The sequence below is a fragment of the Hemiscyllium ocellatum genome, chromosome 18 (assembly GCF_020745735.1).
Source record: "Hemiscyllium ocellatum isolate sHemOce1 chromosome 18, sHemOce1.pat.X.cur, whole genome shotgun sequence".
Lineage (NCBI taxonomy): Eukaryota > Metazoa > Chordata > Chondrichthyes > Orectolobiformes > Hemiscylliidae > Hemiscyllium > Hemiscyllium ocellatum.
In genome coordinates this window covers 75,669,049-75,696,340 of record NC_083418.1, presented here as the reverse complement: position 1 = coordinate 75,696,340, position 27,292 = coordinate 75,669,049, and the positions used below count along the sequence as shown (strand labels likewise).

At 42.2% G+C, this 27,292-nt stretch overlaps 1 protein-coding gene across 3 annotated transcripts in view; it reads left to right on the top strand.

Moving 5' to 3' along the window:
* Positions 1-27,292, top strand: part of LOC132824275 (protein kinase C-binding protein NELL1-like) — a 994,503-nt gene that overhangs the window by 929,049 nt on the left and 38,162 nt on the right. For all 3 annotated transcript variants that reach the window (XM_060838612.1, XM_060838613.1, XM_060838611.1), the window contains one exon: positions 26,244-26,437. In XM_060838612.1, coding sequence (XP_060694595.1) covers positions 26,244-26,437 — 194 coding nt within the window. The remainder of the gene's footprint in view (positions 1-26,243; positions 26,438-27,292) is intronic.

Genomic DNA, 27,292 nt, shown 5'->3' with positions numbered 1-27,292 from the left:
TTCTACTCACTGAGTGAAAAAGCTCTTCCTTGCTTCTTTTGCACCTAACTTTAAATCTGTGTCCCCTCATTCTTGTTTCTTTTACAAGTGGGAACAGCTTCTCCTGATCTACTGTATTCCATCCGTTCACAATTCAGATCTCCTTCTTCTCTCCAAAGAACAGTCCCAACTTCTTCAATCAATCCTCATCATTGAAGTTTCTCATCCCTGAAACCATTCTTGTAAATTGTTTCTGCACTTACCACAATGTGCTCACAAAGTCTACATCACAATCTTTCCTACAGTGTGCCATACGTAACTGTCCACAATACTCCACATCAGGTCGAACTAGGTCCTTAGTTTATGCAGTCAATATGATGAATATGTCAATAATCTCTGGGATGAATATGAAATAGAGAGATGAAGGTATGAAATGCAAATGGGAACACCACCACCAGCAATTCCTCCCCCAGTCTCGGCTCCGCCCTCTACAACTGGATCCCTAGTTTCCCGACCCACAGACCAAAATCAGTGGAGATAGACAACTGCACCTCTTCCATGACAATCCTCAACACTGACACCCCATAAGGATGCGTTCTCAATCCCTTACTGTACTCCCTGTACACTCACAATTGTGTTGACAAATTCCAAATGACTGCCATCTACAAGGTTTCTGATTACACCACATGGTAGGATGGATATCTAACAACAATGAGTCAGAACACAGGAAGGAGATAGGAGGCTTGGTGATGTGGTGAAATGATAGCAACCTGTCTCTCACAATGTCAGTGAAACTAAAGAATTGATCCATGACTTCAGAAAGCAAAAAGCAGAACATGCCTGGATCTACATCGATGGAGCTGAGATTGAGAGGGGGGGAAAACGTCAAGTTCCTAGAAGTGACGATAATTGACAAACTGTCCTGGGCTTCTCACATAGATATGACAGTCAAGAAGACACAACAATGCTTCTTCTTCCTCAGGTGGCTCAGGAAATTTGGCATGTCCATAACGACCCTCACCAACTTCTACAGATGCGCCTTAGAAAGCATACTATCCAGGTGCATAACGGCCTGGTACAGCAACTGGTCTGCCCAGGACCATACAGAACGTTGTGTGCACAGCCCAGACCATCACGGAAGCCAACTTTCCATCCATAGACTCTATTTACACTTCTCATTGCTCATGGAAAGGCTGATAACATCATCAAAGACCCCTCCTATGTTCGTAATACTGTGTTCCAACTTCTTTCAGCAGGCAGAAGATACAGAAGTTGAGAGTGTGTTGCTGGAAAAGCACAGCAGATCAGACAGCATCTGAGGAGCAGGAAAATCGATGTTTCGGGCAAAAGCCCTTCATCCAGCATCTGTAGTCCTCACTTTCACCTTGAAGATACAGAAGCCTGAACATATACACCAACTGGTTCAAGAATAGCTTCTTCCCTGCCATTATTAGACTGATGAATGGACTCTCTAACTTCAAATATCGTTGATCTTGCTTTGTGCACCTCCTGTGCATCATAACCTTGTGTGCCTTGCTCTGTCTCAGCACACTATGATCCGAATGTCCTTGTTTGCTACGATCTGCCTGTACTGCTCACAAAACAAAGCTTTTCACTGTACTTAGGTACATGTGACTACAATAACTCAAATCAAATCAAATCAAATCACCATCCTTTTGTTCTTGCTGGGTCAAATTCCTGGTATTTCCTCCCCCCCGATCACTCTGGGTGCCCCTACACCCCACAACAGATGAAGAAGGCAGCTGACTACCATGTCTCCAGGACAATTAAGGATGGAACAATAAACACTGGCCCAGTCAGTGATGCTCACGTCTCATAAAGGAGCAAACAGCAAAATGGTTTGTTTTGAAAAAAAGCACCTGGAAAATCTCCAAAAAAGAACAAATCTATTTTTCGAAAGGTTTCGCCTGCAGACACACAGAGCAGGATTCAGGACTGAAAACACTGTGCAAGGACCAGCAGATTTATGTCCACTTTATAGTAAAAAATCAAATGTATCAGCAGGAATACGATGATGAGTTTTTGGACAATACCAGTTAGATGAGTTGAATGTTAGTGTGAATATTGAAGAGCGGGAAACATGGAACATAATTGAAAATGATACGAGTGAGGCAACATATTTCTTGTTACAGATTTCATAAAGTGTACACTCTGTGCATGCCAGCTGCGAGATAATGGGGAGAGATGGAATGGGAATGTTGAAATTATCAATACACTTAAGAATGTAAACAGACTTATTGTTGCACAACTGGCTGTGGCAATTCTTTATCTTTCCACACACTCAGAGGCTTTCTCTCAAACTGAGAGGTGAATATGGACCATTTTGGAGGGTTTCCCCTCACCAGGCCCAATGGGATTTATTTCCTGCTATCTTCTCAAACTCACTCATTAATCACGTAGCCTGCTCCCATTGGATAATGCCAGCCCGAATTGCAGCTGGAAGAACTCGCTACTGACGCGATATCCTGGAATAGACTGGCATCCCTGGCACTGACACCATGTTTAAAAGGCCATTGAACACCCAGACAAGTGTTGGCAGTCCAGAGCTTGCCCCTGCACTGTTTGTCACATTTGCCCCAGATGTGGCAGGTAAGGGGTAACTCCTTCCCTGCTTTGCCGTCAGGGATCTGGGAAGCCCAGCAGTGGAGGGTCCTCTCCTTCTCCCAGGACATACAGAAGGGTACCATGGGCCGTTTTAGCCTGGTCTAAGGTTGTTACCTGGGTCAGTGTGGTGCTAGCTGTCCAGAGGAATGCCCGGCAGAGTGAAGAGATATTCAATGACCTTCTCTGCTCTGCCAGGGTAAGAGCCACTATCTTCTCTCTGTTACCTCATGCCCACTCTATCCTTGCTACTGCCCTCACCTCCCACCAAGGCTCATGTTCCACAGTCTCAACACTGCCTGAAACCTCTTCCCTCAGTCACTCTCAACTACCCAATGCTCTGATATTACTAACCCAGCCTGGCCTCTGTACTACCTACATGCTCTATTCTGACCCCTCAATACTTTTCCTCCACCTGCACCAGCACTAATAGCTGCACCACCCACTCCCATCCCCTTCAATCTCTTCCTTTCTCTCAATCTGCCTTCAATAGAGCAGACAGAGCCTTGCAGGGGGGAGGGGCTGACCTACATTTCACTCCACACTGCCTAAAAGAGGAGAATCCTGAAATATTCAGTTGGCTGAGCAGGCCCAACCCCTGGACCGATAATGGAGGTCACCTTGACTTATAGCACTGATTGAAGACTGCTTCACTTTCCTTGACTGAGGACTACTCCCCTTTGGTTTTGAGGCAAGGCTATTTAGTTGAAGTACATATAGTGTACTTGCCACATGAGTTGTTGGCACGTGGTGCCCAGTATAACACTGACATTGGAAGCTGACATCTGCCCATCGTCTTGACTGGTGACTGTCGCCAACCATAGATATCATAGAATCTGTATAGTGTGGAAACAGACCTTTCGGCCCAACAGGTCCACACTGACCCTCCAAAAAGTAACCCACCCACACCTAATCCCCGAACCTATTATCCTATATTTAACCCTGATTAATGCACTTAATCTACATATGGGCAATTTAGCATGGCCAACTCACCTGACCTGCACATCTTTGCATTGTGGGAGGAAACTGGAGCAAACCCACACAGACACGGGGAGAATGTGCAAACTTCACACAGACAGTCACCCGAGGCTGGAATTAAACTCAAATCCCTTGTGTTGTGAGGCAGCAGTGCTAACCACTATGCCAACGTGCTGACCCAGACAAGCTACCTGGTTTTCTGCCTGTATTAAGGGGCAAAGCACAGATGCTGAGTGTCCCAAGTGGCTGCAAGTTGAGTTAGAATGAGGAGAGGAAGTTTGTGATCCTGCAATGCATCCTGGTTCAGTCTGTAGTCTAGGCCCCTGTCCCAGTCTGCAACCTGTCCTTGCTGCAGCTTTGCTGTGAGGGAAGTGGGTGCACTCTAACGTGCAGCATTGAAAAGCAGAGGCGGGCTGTTAGAGTGGTCAGATAAGATCTGAAATGATGAGGAAGGACTGACAGGTGTTGATGCTGGGGACATGGGGATGTGTGGTCACTGCTTTGGAACATTACCTGAGATGTTGGTCCAGACACGTAAGCAGCAACCTGGAGCTACCAGATCCCCACTTGGACTTTCAGGTCAGGGGTTTGTGTCACCTGGTTTCAATCCGGTGCCTTTTGGTGTTAATGAGGGTGATAATCAATAATGCCCAGTAACAGGTCTCTCACTTTTCTCTGGTAAATACCAACTCGATATCTGGAACTCTGTTGGATGATTGAAATTGTTGCTTCCGACACTGCGAAAGTGATCACTGGATTTCTCCCATAATTCTCTCTGATTTCTGCCATCACCCATGTGTTATGGACTAGACCAAACCACTCAGAACATTCTTAAGCAGGCAGCCCAGACCATAACTTTGCGATTTGTTTTGGAAAGTGTACAATGAAAATTACCCGGAGTAAGTTAGTTAGATTGACTAATAGGTTTAAAACAGACAGAAATTTATTCACAATATTACACAATGAAACACAAAAACGAAATAAAGAGCTCCTACAGAACTCAAACTATCCAAACTAGTATGGTGTTCCGAATATACGCAACAATCCCAATAAGCAAACCCCCTTTAAAACACAGTACAAAAAAGGGTCAGATGCTTACAGGTTGAAGTTAGAAGGGCAGGAGAGAGAGTTTCCACACAGCTCACTGGTGAACTCCCAACCAGTTCTGGACTGAAGTAAACTGCTCAGCTAGAGAGCTGACCACTCTCCTTTCATTCTACAGGTCACTGCTAAAACATGACCTCTTTGGCCTGAAATCTCATCTGTTTGCATATAAACAAAAGGCTGCTCAAAATTCTTTTCATCTCTGTACCAAACCAGACTGATCGGAGTCCGGCCCGGTTTATTACCCCTCTTAAAAAAAAGGACAGATTCTCCTTGAACCAAGCAACAGCTCTTAGGAAAAAAATAGGTCTACCTTCGTGACACCTCCCCCCTTTACAAAAAAGAACCATCAATACCGAAAGATGGCTTAATTTTTAACACTTCAAAAACCCAGTTAGTAGTCTAAACACACATATACACTATACTAACTATAAACATGCAAATATACACAACCACATACAAATTCAGGCCACGGTAAGCCCACCACCGAACACCCCTGTATCTCATTTGAGCCTCGATAACGCATCAGCAATCATGTTTTCACGACCTGCCAGATGCACAGTTGTCAAATTGAATGGCTGCAACAACAAGCTCCATCTAAACAGGCTGGCATTTTTGTCCTTAAATTTCTCCACAAATGTCAATGGGTTATGATCAGTGTATACAATTGTCTCAGATGCATTGCTGGTAAAATAAACACTGAAATGTTGTAATGTCAACACCAAGCTTAAATTCTCTTTCTCCACTGTTGAATATTTCTGTTGATGAACATTCAACTTCCTGGAAAAATACCCGATGGATCTTTCTATTCCCTCGTCATCCTCCTGCAGGAGCACTGCGCCGACACCCTCATCACTGGCATCGACAGCCACCTTGAAAGGCTTCATATAATCCAGTGTGGCTAATACCGGGGCAGTGGGTAACATCGTCTTTAGGCTGTCAAATGCTTTTTGACAGTCTGCTGTCCACTGGAACTTCTTGCCATTTTTTGACAATTCAGTGAGTGGAGCAGCCACATTGCTAGTGTTCGGCACAAACTTTCGGTAAAATCCACTCAAACCCAGGAACTGTAATATTGCTTTTTTCATCGATGGTGTGGGAAATTCCCAAATTACTTTCATTTTCGCATTCCTTGGGGCCATTTGTCCATGTCCAATAACACGGCCCAGGAAGGTGACTTGGGCTTTGGCAAATTCCCTTTAGCCAGGTTTACCACCAAGCTTGCCTTCTGAAGTTGATCAAACAAGTCCAATAAATGCTGCAAATATTCCTTCCATGAGTGACTGAAAATCACCAGGTCATCAATATACACCATACAGTTGGGTAATCCAGCAATGACCTTATTAGTCAGTCTCTGAAAAGTGGCTGGAGCATTTTTCATACCAAATGGCATGACTTAGAACTGATATAGTCCATTTGGCGTTATAAAAGCAGGAATTGCCTTTGTTCTCTCTGGCAGGGGTACCTGCCAGTAGCCTTTGAGCAAATCCAACTTAGAAATGTAAATTGCTGTCCCACTTTAGCGACACAGTCTTCCAACCGTGGGAATTGGATTTGCATAAGTGTTTGTAATGGTGTTGATTTTGCGATACTCCACACATAACCGTCTGGCTTTGGCACCATGACTATGGGTGAGCTCCAGTCACTGTTACTCACTTTGATTGTGCCATCTTGGAGCATGTGGTCTATCTCCTTCTGATCCTGAGCCAACTTTAGAAGGTTATGCCTATAAGGATGTTGCTTAATTGGAACAGCATCTCCTATCTCTACATCATGCACAATTAGGTTAGTACTTCCCAGTTAATCTCCACATATCTCCCCATGTGATAGCAAAAACTCTTTTAGGTCATTTTGATTTTCTTGTGGAAGGTAACTTAATAATTTATCCCAACTTTTGACAACTTCCTCATTGTCCAATTTGATTTGAGGAATGTCCAATTCAGAATCCTCTGAACTTGTTTCTTCCTTCTGCGCTGTAATCATTAACACCTTCTCCTCTTGCTTTCCTTCCCTATCAAAATACCTATTGAGCATATTCACATGACACACTCTGTGAGATTTCTTCCTGTTCCGAGTCCTTATCAAGTAGTTCACCTCACTCAATTTCTTCTCAATTTGATACGGTCCACTAGACCTGGCTTTTAAAGGCTCACCTGTTGTTGGAAATAACATTAATACCTTATCCCCAATTGTAAAATTCCAAGTTTATAATTTCTTATCTGCTTCCTGTTTCATTGCATGCTGTGAGACTTTTAAATGCTGTCTAGCAAATTCTCCAGCTGTACTTAATCCTTCGCTAAAATTTGACACATAGTCCCAAAAATTAATTCAAATGGACTGAATTTGGTCAATTCATTTGATGCATCTCTGATCACAAAAAGTACAACTAGAACTTCCTTATCCCAATCATCTGGAAAATCCTGACCATAAGCCCTCAACATTGTCTTTAGTGTTTGATGCCATCTCTCTCGCACCCCCTGCGATTCCGGATGGTAAGCAGTATATTTGCATTGCTTTATTCCCAAGTTATCCATAACCTCCTTGAATATTTTGGGTGTGAAGTTTGATCCTTGGTCTGACTGGATCTCTATTGGTAGTGTTAGGACGGGCTACCGTCCCCGTGTTCGTTTGAAGGAGAGAAACACTGGATCTGATTCAAAATATAAGCTGGTTTAATGAGAGAGAGCCGTACAAAATACAGTGAGATTTGCTGCTCACTGGAGAAAGCGCCTTCTGTCTATTGTTCTCTTTGTCTAGCTTTTTAGCCCCTCGCATCCCAGTGCTACATCCTTATTTGGTAAAACTCAGAATTTTCATATGTGATTGGGTCTCGCCTGATAACGTTCTATTACCTCAGTTTGAGCTACGTGTATCTAGACACGGCTCTAATGTCCTGTTATCTCTCACCCTCCCTGGGGCCTCTTCAGGCTATGCCATCAGCTTTTCAGTCTGTTCTTAGTGTAGCATAATGGCTTACTGTTGTCTAGTGAAGCTAACAAGTTCCAGACTTGCTAATACTACCTTACGTGAGCACTACCTAACAATAAAGTTTCTTAACACAACCTCACCTTAATAATGCTTCCTAACACTAGTCAGTATCTTGTAAACATTTAAGTAATTCTGCTACAACCCTTTTTGCTGTGATGTTGCGTAATGGGAATGCCTCTGGAAATCTAGTCAGCAAATCCATTATTGTTAATAAATACTTATTCCCACTTTTTGTTTGAGGTGGGGGACCTACACAATCAATTAAGACTTGTAAAAGGTTCCTCAAATGCTGGAATAGGTATTAAAGGTGCAGGTTTTATTACTGCCTGTGGTTTTCCGATTAGCTAACATGTATGACACATCTGGCAAAATTCACCTCCATCCTTGTGTAGTCCAGGCCAGTAAAAATGTCTTTGTATTTTAGCCTGTGTTTTCCTCACCCCTAAATGACCTCCAAGTGGTAGCTCATGCACTTTCTATACCCTACTGGCAAAACAATTTTATGAATCTCTGTCCATTTCTCATCTGTTTGAATGTGTGATGGTCTCCATTTCCTCATTAAGACATCATTTGTTTAGTAATAACACACAGGAATGCATTCACTCTCCTTCTCTGTAAATGGCCTTTGATTCAACTGTTTCAAGTTCTCATCTTTCTGCTGTAATTCAATCAGCTTAGCATAGCTAAAGATATTTGCATGTTTATCTAATTGCTCCTTCTCTGTGCCACTTATCTGAATAAAAAATGTCTTAGATAACACAATGTCAGCTTCCTTATTTGTGCGTTTTGATCCCACCTGCATCATCTTGTGTCTCTGTGATCTTGTGATCCTACAATCAAGGAAAGTTCCTGGATCAACATTCTCCATGTCTTCCATTGTCTGTGTCTCCACTGGCTTTTCAACTAGAGTAGGCTGCACACCTAACAGTGAATCAGCAATATCATTTGCAAGGGCAAATTGTATTTCTGGAGCTGAGAGTTTGACCAGTACCCCCCAGCACAAATACTCCACTCTTCTCTGGTCTCTCCAGCCTCATGTTATAATTGAGCATTTTTGTCTCACCATGAATTCCTATTACCAGTAGTTTTTCTGGCAATAGTCCCTCAGGAATACATATCTCCTCATCCTTCAGCATTACAGACTGAGAGGGTCCTGTGTCCCTTAATATTGTAACCTTCTTACCTGCTACTGCTGGCTTATGTGAATAAACTTGACCGTTGTATGTAGATTTTTAAGCAAATCTGGCACTTGCTCTGTAATCAGCCTCTGATAATCTTGTACACTCTGAGGCAGTTGTCTAACTTCCCTTGTGCTTTTTGTTACTAGTCCAACAAAACTCCCAGACTTGTCTGGTTTTCCTACATCTGGCTTTCTCCTAGCCCACCAACGCTGTGATTTTGTGTGGCCCACTTTATTATAATGAAAACACCGGAGCTTTTAAACTTCTTTGTCCCCTCAAGTGTTTCTTTTTTACCCTGTGGTAAGTTATCCTTGTGATCTACACTGAGATCTAACTTTCCCTTTGATGTGAGGATTTCTCTTAACTCCGGTTCCTATCCCTCATGGACTGAAATTGATTCTGGAAGCCAAACCGTGTTTTATGGACCAGCTCGTAACCATCAGTCTCTTCAGCTGCTAACCTCGCTGTTTTAACTCCCTGCTCTTCCACATGAGTTCACACTACTTCAGGCAGTGAATCTTTGAAGTCCTCTAAAATAATTACCCCTCTCAGGGCATCATAGGTTTGCCCACTTATCCTTCTATCAAAATTCCTCTGTTTGATCCTTTCAAACTCAATGTAGGTTTGAACAGGGTGTCCCCTTAGATTCCTGAAACATTGTCTATAGGCTTCTGGTACAAGCTCATATGCACTTAAAATGGCTTTTTTCATCTCCTCATACTCCCCAGATACCAATGCGAATACCTCACTAGCCCTACCTACAACTTTTGTTTGGATCAACAAAACCCACATTGCCACTGGCCACTGCATTTGTTTAGCCACCTTTTCAAATGAGATGAAAAAGGCTTCCACATCCTTCTCATCAAAATTAAGCAATGCTTGAACATACTTAAACAGTTTCTCACTAGGCCTCTGGCGAGCAGGAGCTTGCTCATCCTCACTCTCTTCCTCACTAAGCTCCCTTCAGCCTTTATCCACAGCCTTTTAAGCTGTCTTTCCTTTTTAAGTGAAAAATGTGCTGCTGGAAAAGTGCAGCTGGTCAGGGCAGCATCCAAGGAGCAGGAGAAATGACGCTTGGGGCATAAGTCCTTCTTCCTGAAGAAGGGCTTATGCTCCAAACGTCGATTCTCCTGCTCCTTGGATGCTGCCCTGACCTGCTGCACTTTTCCAATAACACATTTTTTGGCTCTGATCTCCAGCATCTGCAGTCCTCACTTTTTCCTACTTTCCTTTTTAAGTGTTAGCTTTTGAAGTTCAAAAGCTCTTTTTTTTTTCTCTCTTCTGCTTTTAATTGTAACTCAAACTGTTTCCTTATCTCTCGCCTCTAACTCAAGCTGCTTTATTTGTAATCAAATTCTTGCCATCTCTATAGATTCGGATGGTTTCTCCAGGAAGTTTAAATGCAGAGCTACTGTTGTAATTATCTAACCTTCCCTCACAGAAATAGGCAGGTCCAATTCCAGCTTCTCTGCTAATTCCTGCAGCTTGGTCTTATTCATTTTTTGAAAACTTCCAAGGTCACCGCATCCACATCCAAAAAACCTTTGGCGGCTGAAAGAGCCATTTCTACCCCAAGCTTTGTCTATCCAACCAACCAACACCCGAAATAAAGACACTAGCACCTACCACTCGCTGTATATAATCCCAGATGTGCCCTCAATCTGTTATGGACTGGGCCAGACCACTCAAAACATTCTTAAGCAGGCAGCTCAGACCATAACTTTGCAATTTGTTTCGGTAAGTGTACAGTGAAAATTACCCAGAATAAGTTAGCTAGGTTGACTACTTGATTTAAAACAGACAAAAGTTTATTCACAAAATTACACAATGAAACACAAAGAATAGAATAAAGAATTCCTACAGAACTCAGTCTATCCAAACTTGACTTAATTATGCTGTTCCGAATATACACAACAGTCCCAATAAGCAAACTCCCTTTAAAACAGAGTACAAAAAAGGGTCAGATGCTTACTGGTTGAAGTTAGAAGGGCAGAGGAGAGAGTTTCCACACAGTTTACTGTTGAACTCCCAGCCAGTTCTGAACTGAAATAACCTGCACAGCTGGAGAGCTGACCACTTTCCTTTCATTCTACAGGTCACTTCTAAAACATGACCACTTTGGCCTGAAGTCTCATTCTGTTTACATAAAAGCAAATGGCCTCTCAAAATCGTTTTCATCTCTGTACCAAACCAGTCTGATCGGAGCTGAAAATGTGTTGCTGGAAAAGTGCAGCAGGTCAGGCAGCATCCAAGGAGCAGGAGAGTCGACGTTTCGGGCATGAGCCCTTCTTCAGGAAGTCTGATCGGAGCCCAGCCTAGTTTATTACCCCTCTGAAAAATAATCAAGGAGACAGTCTCCTTGAGCCAAGGAACAGCTTTTAGGAAAACAAAGGTCTAGCTTTGTGACACATAGCATTCAGAACCCTGTAAGATTCCAAAATCAGTCCAAAATAAGGGGTGTAGGTTTGCTCGCTGAGCTGTAAGTTTGATATCCAGACGTTTCATTACCTGGCTAGGTAACATCATCAGTGGCGATCTCCAAGTGAAGCGAAGCTGTTGTCTCCTCCTTTCTATTTATATATTTGTCCTGGATGGAGTTCCTGGGGTTTGTGGTGATGTCATTTCCTGTTCGTTTTCTGAGGGGTTGATAGATGGTATCTAGATCTATGTGTTTGTTTATGGCGTTGTGGTTGGAGTGCCAGGCCTTTAGGAATTCTCTGGCATGTCTTTGCTTAGCCTGTCCCAGGATAGAGGTAAAAACAATGACTGCAGATGCTGGAAACCAGATTCTGGATTAGTGGTGCTGGAAGAGCACAGCAGTTCAGGCAGCATCCAAGGAGCAGCGAAATGCTGTCTGAACTGCTGTCCCAGGATAGATGTGTTGTCCCAGTCGAATTGGTGTCTTTTCTCTTCCGTGTGTAGGGCTACGAGGGAGAGAGGGTCATGTCTTTTTGTGGCTAGCTGGTCTTCGTGTATCCTGGTGGCTAACTTTCTTCCTGTTTGTCCTACATAGTGTTTGTGGCAGTCCTTGCATGGAATTTTGTATATGCCGTTGGTTTTGTCCATGGGTTGTTCTAGGTCTTTTAAGTTTGTTAGTTTTTGTTTGAGAGTGTTGTTGGGTTTGTGTGCTACTAGGATTCTGAGGGGTCTTAGTAGTCTGGCTGTCACTGCAAACCCCAGGAACCCCATCCTGGAGAAACATATAAATAGAAAGCAGGAGACAACAGCTTCGCTTCACTTGGAGGTCGCCATTGATGATGTTACCTAGCCAGGTAATGAAATGTCTGGATATCAAACCTACAGCTCAGTGAGCAAACCTACACCCTAAACCTCAACCTGAGCTACAAACCTTCACAAACCTTGCAAAAAGTCCAAAATAAGCCCACAATGCTCTGTACAGGACCAGTATGATTAGTACTAGAACTGTGCGTCCCCTTTACTAAATAGATTGAAGGATTGTGACTGAGTAGCACAATGTCTGAACCAACACGTTAGTTAGAGTAGTGAATTCACTGTAACATTAGGTACATAAAAGAAAATAAACTGAATAAAAGTCATTTGTATTTAAAGTTGTAAAGTCATGTTGAGGTTGTACAGGATGTTGGTAAGCCCTCTTCTGGAGTACTGTATCCAGTTCTGATAGCCCAGTTTGGAAAGGATATTATTAAGCTGGAGTGGGTTCAGAACAGAATTACCAGGATGTTGCCAGGTATGGAAGGTTTGAGTTATAAAGAAAGGTTGGATATATTAGATTCCCTACAGTGTGAAAACAGGCCCTTCAGCCCAAACCGACCCTCCAAAGAGTAACCCACCCAGACCCATTTCCCTTTGACTAACGCACTTAACACCATAGCGAAATTTAGCATGGCCAATTCACCTGACCCAAGCATCTTTTGGACCATGGGAGGAAACCCACACAGACAGTTGCCCAAGGCAGGAATTGAACTTGGGACCCTGCTGCTATGAGGCAGCAGTGCTAACCACTGAGCCACCATGCCAGCCCAACTGGGACATTTTCACTGGAGTGTAGGGGGTTGAGAAGTAACCTGATAAAAGCTGATAAAATAATGAGGGGTATAGGTAGAGTTAATGGTAGTTATCTTTTCCCTAGGATAGGAGATTTCAAGACCGGGGGAACATTTTTAAGGTGAGTGGAGAGAGATTTGCAAAAGACGTGAAGGGCAGAGAGGGCGATTCACGTGTGAAATGAACTTGCTGAGGAAGTGGTGGATTTGGGTACAATGGCAGTGTTTAAAAGACGTATGGATAAGTTCATGAATAGGAAAGGTTTGGAGGGATATGGGCCAGGAGCAGTCAGGTGGAACTAGTTTAGTTTGGGATTGTTTTCACCATGGAATGGTCGGATTGAAGTGTCTGTTTCTGTGCTGTATGAATCTAAGACTCTAAAAGGTAATTGAGAACAAGTGAGGGGTATGAGTGAGACCAAAACAAAGATAAGTATATATTTAAAAACATTTCCAACAATAATTAAAACTGAGGGAATGAAACTCCCCATCTGTTGAAAATGCAAATAGTGAAAATTGATATTGGATAGCAGTTAAGTCTTTCCAAGTTGTGAAAAAGTGTACTAGCTTAGGCATGGACAATGCATTATATCGAAATCAGGTTAATGTGGCAGTGTCTCATTGTTCCACAGGCAGAAATGTGGATTCTCACAATGAGGTACCATGATCCAGAAATATCTCAAGGATCTCCAGCAGCAACTTCCTGATCTTGGGCATTTAACTGCACAGGCACAGTCTGTGTACATTTCAATCTGAACTATGCAGCTGAAAGAGCAAGCACTGCTCGCCCCTCCATTAATTGCAGTGTGGTTTCAAGCCTCTGGCTTTTCTCCTAGTTAAAAAGCAGCAAGCAAGTTTGGTTCTAGCTTAGAGGATAAGTTGCTAACAATAAAGTCACCTTATAATATGCTTGAGTATCCATTTCTCAAGGCCAATTTTTTGTTATCATAAGAAAATGTACCAATTTAGATTCTGTCAATTGAAAAAGTTTCCACATGGAAAAAGCTGTCACCAGCATTGAGAAACAGAATTGTGTTACATGAGTCATGTGTAAATATATTCAGTGGCTGAATTGAACTCTGCAAATGAAAAGTCTTTTATCAGTAAACGTTGCTCTTGAGTTTATAGGTATAATTTTCTTTATGTTTAACATCCTTGCATTTTCATTTTAGAGTGCGTGTTCACGCACATAAATGCATATGTGAGAGAGAGAGAGAGAGAGAGATTCTGTGTGTGTGTGTGTGTTTGTGAGCATATGTGTATGTGTCTTAAAGAGAGATGGCTTGTGAGAGTGAGAGTGTGTGTGTGTGTTTGAGTGTGTGAGAGAGCATGTCTGTTTGTGTGTGTGAGTGTATTTGTGTGTCTGTGTGCTTGTGTGTGAGAGAGAACATGTGTGTATGTGTTAAAAAGAAACGGTTTGCAAGAGTGCATGTGTTTGTGTGTGTGAGAGTGTGTGTATTTGCATGTGTGAGAGAGTATGTTTCTGTGTGAGAGAGAAAGAGTGCTTGTGTGTGTGTGTGAGAGAGAGAGTGTATGTGTATGAGAGAGAGAGAGTCTATGTGCATGATCAAGAGAGGAATTTGACTTAAATCAGATGCAACTTCTGCTGCACAAGGATCAAACAAGATTAGTTTCCCACAGGTGGCTCAGAAACATTGCCTGGGGCCTGTTTAATTCACCAAGCTTCAGAGCAAATTAACCCAGGACTGAGTATAGCCATACATTCATTGTGATGTCAACAAGTTAAATTCCAAATCGGTGTATCATCAGTGTTTCATGTATTGACCGTCAATGTACATAGACAATGAAAGAAATACTCAAATCAATACAAATTAATGTTGTAATTAATAGTGGACAAAAGTACAGTGCAAGAGTGATATGCTATTTATATGAATGGATCTATTTAGGTCATCAATGATGTTGTAACTGAGTGATTTGTAAAAGCCCTTTTCAGAAATGTGAATTATCAGGGTAATGATTTTCTGAGGTACACTATATAAACCAATGGAGCACATTTCAACAGTGGAAAGGTTATATTAGAACTAACATAGATATTTTTAATGACCTCAGGCAGGATCTTTGATGCTAATGATTTCTGATCAGTTATGAGGTGAGACATTCTGTTGTGAAGTTGGAGACCCAGGAGTCAGATCAACAAATAATTTTATTAGACAGCAGACATGAGGAATTTAGGCATGTTTCATGTCTATAAACTTATCTGTAGGAGGCTGATGCAGGGCTGGGAGAATCATCAATCCAGGTCGATCCTGACACTGAGTTCAGCGTGCAGAAGATTTCATTTTTTTGAGCACACTGACTCTGGTCCCACTTCTTTGGCTAAACCTGTCACTTGTGCTGACTTGGCAAATATTTCAAATCTGCTTCAATAGGAATCAAGGCTTGCAAAGCTTAGCTCTTAGCTGTTCTGAATGCTGATGAATCCTGCATTTCTTACCTTGTTACACTGAATGCACCTTATTAATGTTTTACATAATGTTACGCTCCTTCGTCTAATTGTGGCACAAGCTCTTTACATTGTTTATCCAAGATGATGTGACATTTCACCTCAACCCAATCAAACACTTATTCAACACCGCTGAAAATGTGTTGCTGGTTAAAACGCAGCAGGTCAGGCAGCATCCAAGGAACAGGAAATTCTACGTTTCGGGCCAGAGCCCTTCATCAGGAATGAACTACTTATTCAACACCCCATGTTAGAAATGCTCAGCAGATTAGACAGCATCAATAGAACAGGAAGAGTTGAAATGTCGAGCCTATTGGAGTTGGGCAAGTGAGTGCACTGTGACTGGGTTAAAATTATCTGCAGCCTACCCTCCTGAAGATGTCCAGCATCTGAAATAATGCAACACAAAATACTGCCAATGCTGGAGATGTGATATAAACAAAAGTGCTCTGAAGAAGAATCTGGGCTTGAAATATTAATTCTGTTTTCTCTGCACAAATGTTGCCAGACCTGCTGAATTTCTCCAGTATTTTTTGTTTCTGTTTGTTTCAGCATTCTTTTTTATCTTGTAATGTTTATTCAAATTTGGTATATTGCAGTAGTTAGTAACCTTCTCCACGAGTTGTACAAGACATTGGTCTGGCTGCATTTAGAATACTGTGTACAGTTCTGGTCGCCACATTACCAAAAGGATGTGGACGCTTTGGAGAGGGTGCAGAGAAGGTTTACGCGGATGTTGCATGGTATGGAAGGTGTTAGCTATGAAGAGAGGTTGAGTAGGTTAGGTTTATTTTCGTTAGAAACAAGGAGATTGAGGGGGGACCTGATTGAGGTTTACACAATCATGAAGGGTATAGACAGGGTGGATAGAGACAAGCTTTTTCCCAGGGTGAAGGATTCAATAACGAGAGGTCATGTTTTCAAGGTGAGAGGTGAAAAGTTTAAGGGGGATACACGTGGAAAGCACTTTACTGAGAGGGTGGTAGGTGCCTGGAACACATTGCCAGCAGAGGTAATAGAGGCAGTCGCGGTAGATTCATTTAAGGTGTGTTTGGACAGATGCATGAGTAGGTGGTGAGCAGAGGGATACAGATGCTGAGGAATTGGGTGATAGGTTTAAACAATGGATTTGGATTGGCTCAGGCTCGGAGGGCCGAAGGGCCTGTTCCTGTGCTGTAAACCTTCTTTGTTCTTTGTTCTCTTTTTTCTTGAGTAGTCATTAATTTGTCTGTTCTCGGTCTCTCTATTACTAACTTTCACTGATCCCTTGTGCCTCCCTACTATTACATACATACATGCCGACAATTCTGTCATGCCCTGTGCTTAATTCAACTATTTGGCCCATCATGAAATGCTATCAAAATTCCTTATTCAACCATTCAGTAGCACAGTCAATAGATACCCTTAGGAAAAAAAGGGGCGGCACGGTGGCACAGTGGTTAGCACTGCTGTCTCACAGCGCCTGAGACCCGGGTTCAATTCCCGACTCAGGCGACTGACTGTGTGGAGTTTGCACGTTCTCCCCGTGTCTGCGTGGGTTTGCTCCGGTTTCCTCCCACAGTCCAAAGATGTGCGTGTCAGGTGAATTGGCCATGCTAAATTGCCCGTAGTGTTAGGTAAAGGGTAAATGTAGGGGTATGGGTGGGTTGCGCTTCGGCGGGTCAGTGTGGACTTGTTGGGCTGAAGGGCCTGTTTACACACTGCAAGTAATCTAATCTAATCTAATCTAGATGCAACATCCAGTGTTAAAACCCATCATACAAAACAATATGCCATCAGGACATTGATATATTCTTAATCCCTTCAGGGTAACTTCCTCGTGAAGTTTCTATCTCTGCCTTGGGGTTAGCAATGCCTGAAGTTTGCTTCTATCAGTATCCACACAGGCCAGTGAGGGAGTGAATTATGTTTTATTTTGGCAGTTATCAAAGACATCAAAGAACAAAGTTATGAAGTGACAAATGTTTATTGGAATCATAGTTAACAGCACTTAATCATCAAGTTTGCAAGTAATTAGGAGGTTGGGTTAACTCACAAAATCACAGAATCCCTACAGTGTGGAAACAGGCCCTTTGACTCAACAAGTCCTCACCGACCCTCTGAAGAGTAATCCACCCAGACCCATTCCCTTACCCTATGTTTACTCCTGACTAATGCACCTAACCAACACATCCCTGAACACTATGGGAAATTTAGCATGACCAATTCACCTGACCTGCACATCTTTGGACTGTGGGATGAAACCAGATGGGACCATTTGCCGCCGCTGATTAGCCACTGCCCTTTCACCGCTGAGGACGCTTCGCCACCACCCATTGGCCGCTGAGGACGCTTCGCCACCACCCATTGGCCGCTGAGGACGCTTCGCCACCGCAAATGCTTGTAACTCATTTTTTTAAATATAAACCAATAAAATTATATTTATTTCACCTCTTTTTTTTATCAATATATACTATGTTGTATGAATAAAGGGGACTGAGAAGTATGAAAGAACAGGCGGGAGGGAAAACAATCAGTTCGTATATATATTCCCGGTGGCGAGTAGTCTCCAGAGGTCAAGCGACCCCAGTGGAGAAACGCTGGTGGAGAACCGGCAATGGCTAATCGTCATCAACCCTGGTGGAAACCAGAGCACCTGGAGGAAACCCATGCAGACACATGGAGAATGTGCAAACTCTACACAGTCACCTGAGGATGGAATCAAACCCAGGTCCCTGATGCTGTGAGGCAACAGTGCTAACCACTGAGCCACCTGCAATAGTTAACAAAATTGTACAAAACAAGATGTCATATGACAACGTTAACTGTTTGCGATAATGAGTGTATATTTATGAGATTGGTGAGGGTTGTGAGATTAATTAAGGAATAATTCCTCAGGCTGACAACATGCTAACAGCTAGATAGGCAGTTTAAAAACCCCTGGTTAGCAGTGTTTATGGAAATTGTATAATCGCATCTTTATGAACTAGCACAGACAAATTGGTTGAGCTGTCTCTTCTGGGTGAACAAGATGGCAAGTTTGTGAGTTTTTCAAGATGTGCCCTGCTCCTCCTGGATCTCTGGGTAACTTCAACCATTCCAGCTAACAGCATTTGAACTACTTGTTATTAAACCCAGTTAATTTGATCTCAGGGAAGCAAACACTATAGGACTGTATTTTTCTCATTCATTCATGAGATGAAGACATCCCTGGCTACATCAACACTTGCTGTCCCTCCCTGAGAGTCAACTGCATCATTCTGGGTCTGGAGTTACATGTAGGCTGGACCAGTTAAAGTTGGAGAACATTAGTGAGCTAGATGAGATTTATCCAACAATCAGTGATGGTTCTGTGGTCACCATTAGACTCTAAATCCTAATTTTTCTCATTGAATTCAAATTCCCCCATTTGCCATGGAGGAAAAGAACAAAAAATAGATTGGGAATTGAAGCTTTAAAATTTCCATGCCAAAAAATAAATTTTGAAGAAACATGCTAAATTGCATCAAACAATTCTTAATGACTGAGAATTAGAGAGGTTAGTCCTTCTGGTGTCAATCTAGTCACATGTCCGTGATGGGATGCAAAATCAACATCAAATCAATGAAGGAGCACAGCTAGTCAAGCAATATCTCATTGAGACTCAAACATCTCAGGTTGCAAACTGCTCTCAAACAAACAAAACATATGTAAGCCTCCCTTAATAAGCTGTTGCTGGGTTCTTGATCTTAAAAGCTGACATTCCATCATAGAATTGGAATAATTTGCAATTTCAAGCATTTGCATCTTCCATATGCTTTATTTTTAAAAGATTGGCTGTAGTCAATCTGCCCAGACATGTTCTTACACATTTCTAGAGCAGGTGGGATTTGAATCTGAGTCCCCTGGCTCACAGGTAAGGACACAACCATTGCACCACCTGATCATCAGTTGGCCCCATGTCTTTTTTTTTAAATATCCAGAAGTAGAGTTAGATGAGGACAGACAAGAGTCTCAAATGGAGTGCAAACTGGTTGGGCCCAATGGCCTGTTTTTTGCACTGTTTGCCAAATATAATCCAATGCAGGTATCTCCAATCAGCCTCATTAGAAATGTTATTATACACCTTTTGGAGAAGGTAAACCTTGAAATTGGCCTCCTGCCTCAGAGATAGGGGCTGTACGACTGTGCTACAGGATTCTGTTTTTATCTGTCATGGCTAATTAGTGTTCATTTTTCCTTTCCTTGACCATCTTGGTTGGTTATTAATTCCACCTTGAACTCAGATTTAAGGCAATTTTTGAAACCCTTCCTTTAAGGCAGCAGAAGTTGAACTGGAAAGGTTCACAGTAGCTCCCTCTGAGCCTAGAGGCCAGGATTCAAGTTACACCATCTCGGAACAAGTTGATCAGCAATACTTAAAAGGACAATTTCTGTTATTGTGTCACACTGGGGATCGTTTAAATTGACAAAGCAATTTGCTTTGAGCTCTTGTGGCAATAGACAATAGACAATGGGTGCAGGAGTAGGCCATTCAGCCCTTCGAGCCAGCACCACCAATCATTATGATCATGGCTGATCATCCTCAATCAGTATCCTGTTCCTGCCTTATCCCCATAACCTTTGATTCCATTCTCTTTAAGAGTTCTGTCTAACTCTTTCTTGAAAGTATCCAGAGATTTGGCCTCCACTGCCTTCTGGGGCAGAGCATTCCATAAACCCACCACTTTCTGGGTGAAGAAGCTTCTCCTCATCTCTGTTCTAAATGGCCTACCCCTTATTTTTAAGCTGTGTCCTCTGGTTCGGCACTCACCCATCAGCAGAAACATGCTTTCTGCCTCCAGAGTGTCTAATCCTTTAATAATCTTATACGTCTCAATCATATCCCCTCTCATCTTTCCAAACTCAAGTGTATACAAGCCCAGTCGCTCCAATCTTTCAACATATGATAGTCCCGCCATTCCAGGAATTGACCTCGTGAACCTACACTGCACTCCCAGAATATCCTTCCTCAAATTTGGAGACCAGAACTGCACACTGCAATGTGACACACTGATGGTGTCCCTACCTCTAAACTAGACTTGTGATCAAATCCCACCTGCCCCAGAGGTTTGTAATAACATTTCTGAACACATTAATTAAAACAAAATCGGCAACTGTTCACCTTGAATATTCAGAAACTGAATATTGTGTGAGGGAAACAACATTTGACTTATTTGCCTGAAATTGGAGTCATCTATCAATATACTGTTCAATTAAGTGATACAGAAACAAAAGTTATTTTAATTTGGTCATCATGCTTGTTCCCTTTAAAGAGAGAGCAAGTTCTGAAGCATGATGGAATAGTAGCTGTAACTTCCTATGAGGTTTTGTCGAGATGATATCAACAGAATGCAATGTATGTTCAGTCCCAGAGGAATTGAAAGGTAAAGCTACAAGTCCCATCATGGCGTTGTAACTTGGATCATGTTTTCCAGAATAGCCCATGTTTCCTGGGGTTGCCAACATTCTTTTCTCTTGGAATGAATATCTCATTAAGTATTGCTATTGAAGTGCTGTCAAATCCAGACACATAATCAAGAGAAGAACAAGGAAGACAAAGAGCTTGCATTTCAAGTAGTGCTTCAGTGTGAAACTACACTGTTTCCTCATGACACAATTGAAGCTGTAGCATTGCTTTTTTTTTGTTCATTTACACTGGCGAAATCTCAAAATTCCATTAAAATCTAATCTAAACAACCTTAAAGCTGACAGCTCTGAAATAAGCAAGATCTGTTCATGCCATGCACAAAAGAGGTTTTACTGAAGAATAATGATGGTACCCCATAAGCAGCACAAACATTTGTCTTCAGTGAAGAGACTGCAAGGACGCGCTGACATTTATTCTCAGCCCAGCCAGTGAGATTTTCACCACAACATTCCCCAAAATAAAAGTTTACTTTTTCACTCTGAGATCTGACTCCATGTTAAATTCTGGGCAGGATACTTTCACACTACGAAGCAAAATAATGAGCCTTTTTGCTTTTAAAAAAAAACTTTTGAAATCATCGCAATTTATAAGTAAATTGTGCATTGAATGGAATAAGTTGCTCGTGACATGTAGCTAGGGCCATCTTTTTAGCAAAGCAGAAATTAAACATAAGATGCTTCTCAGCTTGTTTCACCAATTTAGCCAGGCTTAGTAAATCAGTCTGTAATCAGTTAAACCTACCTTCTCTCACACTGGCAACACTGCAAGAAGAGTATTTTTCATTCACTGCACCATTTTTGCTTTGCATCGTGAACTTAAGAAAAAAAGCAAAGTGTAAAGCTGGCAAGTTATCAATTGTTATGTAGTATGTACATGTAACACCATTATGTTTGTTCATTCACATGTCTACTGTTTTTTTTTAGATTAAATTTACTACAGTATGGAAACAGGCCCTTTGGCCCAACAAGTCCACACCAACCCTCCAAAGAGTAACCAGACCCATTCCCCTACCCTATATTTACCCCCATCTAATGCACTTAACACTATGGATAATTTAGCATGGCCAATTCATCTGACTGCACATCTTTTGGATTGTGGGAGGAAATCCACATAGACAATGTGCAAACTCCACACAGACAGACCCCAAGGCTGGAATCAAACCCGTGTCCGTGGCACTATGAGGCAACAGTGCTAACCACTGAGCCACCGTACCACCCTAAACAGTCATGCATGAGATGTGGCTATTGCTGGCTAGGTCAGTACTTATCGTCCATCCCTAATTGTTCTAAAGAATGTGTTGGTGAGCTCCCTTCCTGGATCTGTGTAATCTAGGTGAATTCAATTGGTACACCCACAGTGCCATTAGTTCAAGAAGTTATAAAACTATTCATTTCTTGGGCATTTATAAAGTAAAGCAAAGACTCTTGCTCCCAATTGGTACAGCCTTAGGAGCTAACTTGATGTTTTACTTCTCATCTTAATACACTGTACCTGTAAACCTATCCTCTTGTACCTCTAGCTAAGAGTGCTGACGGGATAATGGAAGTCTCAGTAAAACTAATAGAGAGATTGTTACTTCTACAGAAGCAACGCAAAAGGTGGCTTGATATAGTGAGGAGAAGCTCACTATCTCTGTTGAAGTGAATAACAATTGAATGACAATTATTCAGATGTTTGAACTGATAATAACTACTCATGGTTGAATCCTGGGGAGCCAGTATATTTTCAAGAACTTTCCTTCACAATGACCCAAATCGTTGGGTAATCGATGGATCTTATGCTGATGAGTTTAAGCCTCAAACTGCTATGGACATGATGAGCCCTTAAATCCAAAATGTGTTTTGTTTAAAAGAAGACAGCAATAGAGACAGCAACTGCAAAGATCATTGGGATGTTAAAGAAACTTCAAACAGACTAGACTGTGAACTCTTCTGGCCACAAAGATAGTCGGGGGTCTGCGATCCCCTGTTCAACATCAAGTCCCCCCCATGTATTATGTCCCAAATTACTGAATGTTTTGATATTTGTTGAAGAATACACATGGACAGAAATTATAAAAGCCAGTTTCAACTGTGCTGGAGTAGACTAGTGGGACTGAACACTCTCATGTGTATCCATCCACAGTCCAATATCTGTGAAAGTCATAGTTGAAGGATTATCCCCTAGTCACTCTTCAGTGCAAGTGCAGAGCCAACCTCAGTCCAAGTGTTGCAAACCAGTTAAAAAGGAAATGAACAAGGAAGAACTACTTCTCAACACGAGTGCTGGAATTACCCTAGAGCTTGGAAAGCCTATTTTTCAACATTGCTTCTTCTGTGGTAACACCTCATCCAATCAACTTGCCAGTCAAACAATATCCACTTCAGAGTCGAAGAGCGTAGTGCTGCAAAAGCACAGCCGGTCAGGCAGCATCTGAGGAGCAGGAAAATCAACATTTTAGGCATAAGCCCTTCATCACGAATGAGGGGGTGGCCAAAGGGGGCTGGGAGGAAGGTAGCTGAGAATGCAATAGGTAGACAAAAGTGATAGGTTGGAGGGTGGTTGGATAGGAAAGAAAATGGACAGTTAGGACAAATCAAGAGGGTGGTACTAAGTTGGAAGGTTGGATCTTGGATAAGGTGGAGGGAGGGGAAATGAGGAAACTGGTGAAATCCACATTGATTCCTTGTGGTTGCAGAGTCCCGAGCAGAAGATGAGGCATTCTTCCTCCAGGTGTTGGGTGGTAAGGGTTTGGCAATGGAGGTGATCCAGTATTTGCATGCCCTTGGCTGAGTGGGGGGGGGAGTTAAAGTGTTCGGCCACGGGCTGGTGGAGTTGTTTCATGCGTGTGACCCGGAAATGTTCTCTGAAGCGTTCCACAAGTAGACATCTGTCTACCCCATGAAGAGAAGACTACATCGGGAGCAACAGATACAGATGATGATATGTGTGGAAGTGTGTGGAAAATGGCTCCAGGCTATCCAGCCTCTCCCTATAGCTCAAACCCTCTAACTCTGGCAACTTCCTTGGAAATCTTCTCTGAACCCTTTCAAGTTACACAATATCCTTAATGTGGTTTGTATGAATTTCAGCAAAGTTTTTGATGAGGTACCACATGGGAGATGGATAAACAAGATAAAAACACATGGGAACCAGTGTAACTTGATAAGTTGAATCTAAAATTGGTTTGGTGACATGAGACAGAGGGTGCTAATAGAAGACTGCTTATGTGACAGGAGGCTGGTGTGGTACAGAGATCAGTGCTGGCCCGCTTATGGTTGATGTTATATATAAACAATATTGAAGAAAATATGTGGCTGGTTGATGATCAGTAAGATTGTGGATGACACAAAGATTGCCTGGGTGGCTGATAGTGTGGAGGAAGGTGCTAGGTTACAGGAGGATGCAGACGGATTGGTTAGATGGACATGTCAATGGTAGATGGAATTTAACCTTGATAACTGTGAGGTGTAGCATTTGGAAGAATGAATAAGACAAGGGAGTACTCAGTGAATTGCAGGACACTTGGTTAGCTCAGAGGAACAGACAGATCTTGGGGGCGGTTATCCACAGATCACTGATTGAAACAAGACACGTTAATAGGGTAATTAAGAAGGCATATGGTACACTTTATCTAGCCCGAAATCTCGATTTTCCTGCTCCTCGGATGCTGCCTGACCTGCTGTGCTTTTTCAGTAACACACTCTCAACTCTGATCTCCAACATCTGCAGACCTCACTGTCTCCCAGTACACTTTATCACTCTTGGCATGGATTATTAGAGCAGGGAGGTTATGTTGGAGCTGTAAAGGACTTTACTTACGTCACAGCTGGAGTTCTATGTACAGTTTTGGTCATTCCATTATAGAAATGGCGTGATTGCACTAGAGGGGATGGAGAGATTCATCAGGATGTTATCCAAGCATTTCAGTTCTGGCTCTCTTGATAGATGGTACCTGACCTGTTGAGCTACATTTTCTGTTTATATTTCAGTTTTTCAACAGAATCCTGCTTTTCTTGTGTGAGTCATGAGAGGTGGGACTGACATATCAAAATTGGTTTAGCAAAACTACTCTGTATTGGATGACTAAGTGTAAATAACAGTCAATATTCCAGTGCAGAATGACTTTGTTTTCATTCATTGAATGTGGGTGTTGTTGGCTGAGCCAACATTTATTGCCCATCCCCATCATTGGATTGCCTCCCTCAACTCCTAGAGCCACAACTTTCACATGTATCTGACTCAAATCCCCCAGATGTGATGCTTCCTTAGCTCAGATGGCTGGTTTGAGATAGAGGGTGATGCAAACAATGTGGGTTCAATTCCTGTATTCAGAACCATGATGTTACCATGAAGTCCCCTCCTTCTCAACCTCTGCCCTCATCTGAAGTAATGGTGACAGCCTGGTTAAATCACCACCAGTCATTGCGCTCTCTAATGAGAGAGCAGGACTGTATCAATTTTACAGCTCCATCTATTGAAGTATTTAGCTGGAGCATTGACATCGTCCCCTAGAAGGGTGAAGAAACTCATCAGGAAGTGAGTGAAGGCAGTGTTCAGAAAGGTGCTTTAAAATGACGGAAATTTTCATTGATAAAATGTATCAAATCCTCCATGTGGTTTCAATGGGTAATTGTGGGTAAATGAATATGTGGGTCAACAAGAAACAGCACATTGGCAATTTTACTCTAATGTGTTCAATGTTTATATCAGCACAGTGTACTTAATAAGTGCCAGTTAAGCATCTGTTACATCTTAACCTCTAATCCTTAACATTCTTACAGAGTTGAACAATGACTCACAGCACAGTTAATTGCTCCCATCAGCAACCCTCACAGTCTTCACTCTAATTTACTCAATTCCACTTGATTAAGAATGGCTACTTTCTGAATGCTGTGTTTTTTCTGTTTTCTCTCACTCCCGCCCGCTCCGATGATGAGAGAACTAAGCTCAGCCAAAAGCAATCAAAACCCTCAGCTGAGATACTATGGCTATTGATTATTCAGATACAGATGATTCTAAATGCGCTCCAACTTGCCGGTTTCAAATTCTTCCCTCACGATTGTGAGACTGTCCAATTGAGTGAATCTACATTTAGATGGTGTCACAAGTGCTGATGTATAAAAAAAATGTTAACTATCTGACAGCTGAAGAATTAAATCTCATCTATGAAATGTTGCACGACATCTCTTCAGACCAGTGCTTGACAAGATACTCACTAATTGATTCAGTTTGCAATTGATTGCAATTTGTCCTTGATTCATTGATTGGCATGAGGTCGGTAGCAAAGTCACTGGACAAATTGATGGTGTCACCTTGTCCTTGCCATGCACTTGCACTGATTTGTAACAGAGAGCATATACACAGGGACATGGACTGACAAAAGGTGAATCTTGTCCGGGTCCATCCCGAGATCTGATGTCAAAGTCAGTTTCGTTCTGTTACCTCTGCAAGAGCAGAAGCCAACTTGAAATTCCATCTTTGGCCCTTCACAGATATCGACGAATGTGCCTCAGGGATACACAGTTGCTGGAATGACTCGGTCTGTGTGAATCTTGACGGAGGGTTTGACTGTCGATGTCCTATTGGTGAGCACTGCACTGGAGACTGTCCCCATGATGAAGGCTTGAAGCGTAATGGACAAGTCTGGACCTTGAGAGAGGATCGGTGTTCTGTCTGCTCATGTCAGGTGAGTACACATAACGTTATGGAAAGCTCACTTGAGGCATGGTTCATCTCAACTTATGCCCAAGCTTCCAGTCATCATAGATCACTTCACAGTTTGTGAAGTGAATAAGAAGCAATTCTTGTCAGGTATATAAAAATAAACCCTCCTAAATTTTAAATCTTCTATTTTTAAGGCAGAGCCAGATAAATTCTTCATTACAAAGGCAATGAAAGATTATTGGGAAAATGTGAATGTAGTATTGAAGTTAAAATCAGAACAGCCATGATTTTATTGAATCATTATCTGAGGCTATTTGAAGTGATGAAAATCTTGGTTCCTGTTCTACACAGGCACAATTCCCCTCCACTATTAATTCCCTGAATGGAGTCAAAACTTTGGAAGCAATGAACATTTTCAGCATAACTGAAACTTAGGAAGAAATATTTGATGAATGTGGAGGTAATATGGATGGAAACAATGCTAATTGTACAATGAATAGAAGAGAATTTTAGAAGCGTCATAAAGAATGGTCAGTCAACAGAAGTGGAGACACTGTAAATTTTGGCCTTTTTTTGTATATCAAGGTTGTCACTGATGGTCTCTTATTAGCACATAAGAGTGCAATACTGCCAAACGATGTCAAAAGTCTTCCAGATTCCAGCTCAGGTTTACCCTAATTCTGAGCTAGAAATGAGCCTTTGTCCCGCAGCCCATTAAGTTCTTCCTGGTTTGCTAACTGACCATCCCTTAACTTATTCCCAGACACTGGTCAGAAATAACAGCCCCTACTACTGACCCCACCACCATTACCACAGCACCAGGCAATGTCCTTACTCTTCTTCAAAGAGTGTCATACAATCTTTCATGCCCATTTGA